This window comes from Temnothorax curvispinosus, unplaced genomic scaffold, assembly GCF_003070985.1.
Source record: "Temnothorax curvispinosus isolate PA1 unplaced genomic scaffold, ASM307098v1 QBEX01006657.1, whole genome shotgun sequence".
NCBI lineage: Eukaryota > Metazoa > Arthropoda > Insecta > Hymenoptera > Formicidae > Temnothorax > Temnothorax curvispinosus.
In genome coordinates, this window is record NW_020216437.1 from 1563761 (window position 1) to 1567086 (window position 3326).

At 42.7% G+C, this 3326-nt stretch overlaps 1 protein-coding gene across 1 annotated transcript; it reads left to right on the forward strand.

The window, feature by feature from the left end:
• LOC112456133 (tubulin delta chain-like) lies at positions 1–1367 on the forward strand (the record flags this gene model as incomplete). The annotated part of the gene is made up of 1 exon (XM_025018469.1): positions 1–1367. A coding segment is annotated over one exon (1062 nt), but the record flags the coding sequence as incomplete, so codon positions are not given.
• Positions 1368–3326: the final 1959 nt, after the last annotated feature.

A 3326-nucleotide genomic window follows, 5' to 3' on the forward strand; every position in this document is an offset into this window, starting at 1 on the left:
GGCGGCGGTTCCGCCAACAACTGGGCCTACGGCTACACGATAAACAGTCGACGCCTGTCGCACGCTGTGCTGAACGTCACGCGACAGGAGATTGAGAAGTTAGATCGTTCCCAGGGATTTCTTCTGCTTCTCAGCTCAGCCGGGGGCACGGGATCCGGTATAGGAAGCCGCATGGTCGAGCTTCTGCGAGAGGAGTACGAAACTCAGCCTATCGTCGCCGCGATTGTATTGCCGTTCACCTTCGGAGAAGTTTGCACCCAGAATTATAACACTGTACTGACCCTAGCCAAGTTCTCGGACAGGGCAGACGTCTCCGTGTTATTCGAGAACGAGCAGACGTACTCTATGTGTACCAATCTGTTGAAGAATTCTAACACCACGTTGCGTGACATAAATAGCATCATTTCAGAAAATCTGCTCGCCGTTTTTCAACCTACCAGCAATGCGAGGTGCAACGCGAATTTTTTAATATCCAAAATAGCCGCTCATCCCAATTTTAGATTTGTAACGGTCAAGAGTACTCCGCATACCCCCGTGACGTCTCTGCAGTATGAACCCACGCAGAAATGGGAGGTGTATATACGTCATTTGAAGCAGACTCTTCGAGTATCAAAGTCACAAGCTGAATTAACGAATGCCCAATTAAAGGCACCAAATCCCAAGTTAAACAAAGCAGCAATGTCTTATGTATATAGTCCTTGCGTGTCCAATGTTCTCATAACTCGTGGCAAATCTGTGGAGAATGATGTTGTAGCATTGGAAGATTTGCAGAGAAGACATCTGTATCCGGAGTGGACTATCCTGAATTCTTTTACCCATTTGCATCAAGAACGTAGGTTTCTGAATGGAGACAAGTTCCTGGCGTTGGTCAGCAATAATTCGGAGATACACCGACCATTGGACGTATATCTAGACAAAGCGTGGGGCTCTTACAAATGCGCGGCTTTCTTGCATCAGTATAAACAATTTGGTTTGGAGGACGATGATTTTTTGCAAGCTTTCGCCAAAGTAGAAAACGTAGCGCAGGAATATAAAAACTTAAAAAGCCGCAATAAAAACTGATTTTTCTTATGCGTGATTTTATGTTCGAAAAAGATATCTAATATAAACGCCAATATATATCTATACCTATATAAGAAGCAGAAAAAATGAATCCAAAATTGTTAAATTAATGTGTTTATATCGTTATAGGAAAACATTGCGGAATATTTTACGGAACTAAGTAGAATTTTAAAGTGCCTAGATATAATTACTTGAAAGTATGATGCAGTAGCGTTCGATAACTTACTATAAATCTCTGTTATTTTGTATAAATAATATATTTTTTAAGTAAAGATTGTTGAAAATATATTGAGCGTCTAAATATATCAAGTTTATGTACAAATTTTAATATTGACTAATACGCGATCGACATTTATCTATCGTCTTGAATCTTGACGACATGGTCTTGAAAATGCGCAAAAATTATTCTGAAGCTTCGCAGAATAAGAAAAAACGAGTTTCTCTTAATATTTTTCTTGGACGTAGATTTATTTCCGAACTCATTCTCTTTCTCTTTCGTCTTTCCTACACTTTTTCGTCTTTTTCCGAGTAGCGCGTGCCGCGTAGGCGCTTACGCGAGACCTTGAATATCACGGTCACGGTTACTACGAGATAAGGGATGGACGCCAGTGATTGTGACGTCATTTGGGAATCGACCAGGTTGCGGCTACGGACACAATAAATTTCTGACCAAAAAGAAATGACAGAGAAAAGGGGAGGGCGAGCGTCGATAGAAGGAAGGGCTGTGATTACCGAAGAAGACGTGAGATGAGAGGAAGCCAGTCATATGAAGGAACGACATGACGTGTGTCTCCCTTCCCTTGATTATCACGCTCTTCAGAATTGCGCAATTGCGTCCCTTCTATCTATATATCTATATCTATATATGTATATACATATGTATATTGGTAAAAGATCTTCCGCGCAGGGTGCGCGCGCCTTTCGGCCCGACCACCCCGTTTCTTGGAAAGGAGAAAAGTCGTTTCCAGGAATCGCTGCTCGTCATTTCGTCACCCTCCTACCACGCCAACTCAGAAACGATCCAAAGGACGACGCGACGGAATCTTGGCGACGAATGAGCTGGGATTCAATCTCATATCCCGAAGTATATTCGCGTGTTTTCGTCCCGCGAAGCAAACGTGTGCGTGGATCACGTTCATAATCTGAAATTTTTTCGTACAATGGAGAGGCCATCGTCTTCGCGAAATCATCGTGGCGAAATCAGAACAAAGATGAAATTATTGTTATCGTCTCTTTGATGACTTTGAATAAAATAACATTTATAATATTAATGCAATTCAATTAGGTAATTAAACAATCAAAATGTACTTTCATGTAAAAATCAACTTCAACGCAACTGTCGCTTTGAAATTACAATGTGATTTTTAATTGTCAAAATTCGCACAAAGTATATTTTTTAAGTATAGTTTCCAATTCATTATTGTACTTTATGAACGGCGTAGCCCACAGAAAATAACGCTTCAAAAGCGAGAATACTTGATCGTCTTCATTTTTTCTTTCGTATATTTTTTCATATAATAATTACAATTTTAATATGGGAAAGTTTTAGGCCAATGTAACGAGCAGTAAAGGATGTTGCCGTTAATTTATCCTATATTTGTCCAATCGTAGACAAAATAAGTCGAGACGACTGTATTAAGTCTTCTTCAGCATGATAATTTAAACAAGGAATGAAAATAGTATTTCTTAAAAAAATAGATAGAAATATAATTTCATAGATAAAAAAATACGAATCGTAAGCAAGATCGGTAAGAGGCATGGCAAAGGTCAAAGACATTACAATATAAATTCTCTCTATCGATCTTATCCAATCTCTTGGTTCTTTACAAAACAAAATGCGCGGAGGATGCGGGAACATGGGATACCGGGTTACCCGGGTCGCCAGGAAGGTGCGAGAAACGGCGCGACGTGACTCTCAATACGAGATATTCGAAAAAACGTTCTCGCTTCCGGGCTAGGTTGCCGCGAGAGAGCAATTCTCGTATAGTCGCGATCGCTATCGACGCGACTCGAATACCGAGGAGGCGTGGTTTCGGCCGAGAACAGGAACCTGTTCGTTCTCCGTCGCCGGCCGCCGCCGCCGCCGTTGTCCGTGCACCTCACGCGTCGCAGCGTGACGTCACGTCGCGGTCGGCAAGCGTGAAGCGAGCGGCCGCGGCCGCTCGCCCCGTTCCCCTCCCCGCTACTCCAAACTCCAACCCTACGAACCGCACTCGGCGCGCTCTGGCGTCGGAGTTGCGGGACAATGACGCGCGCCATTTTGT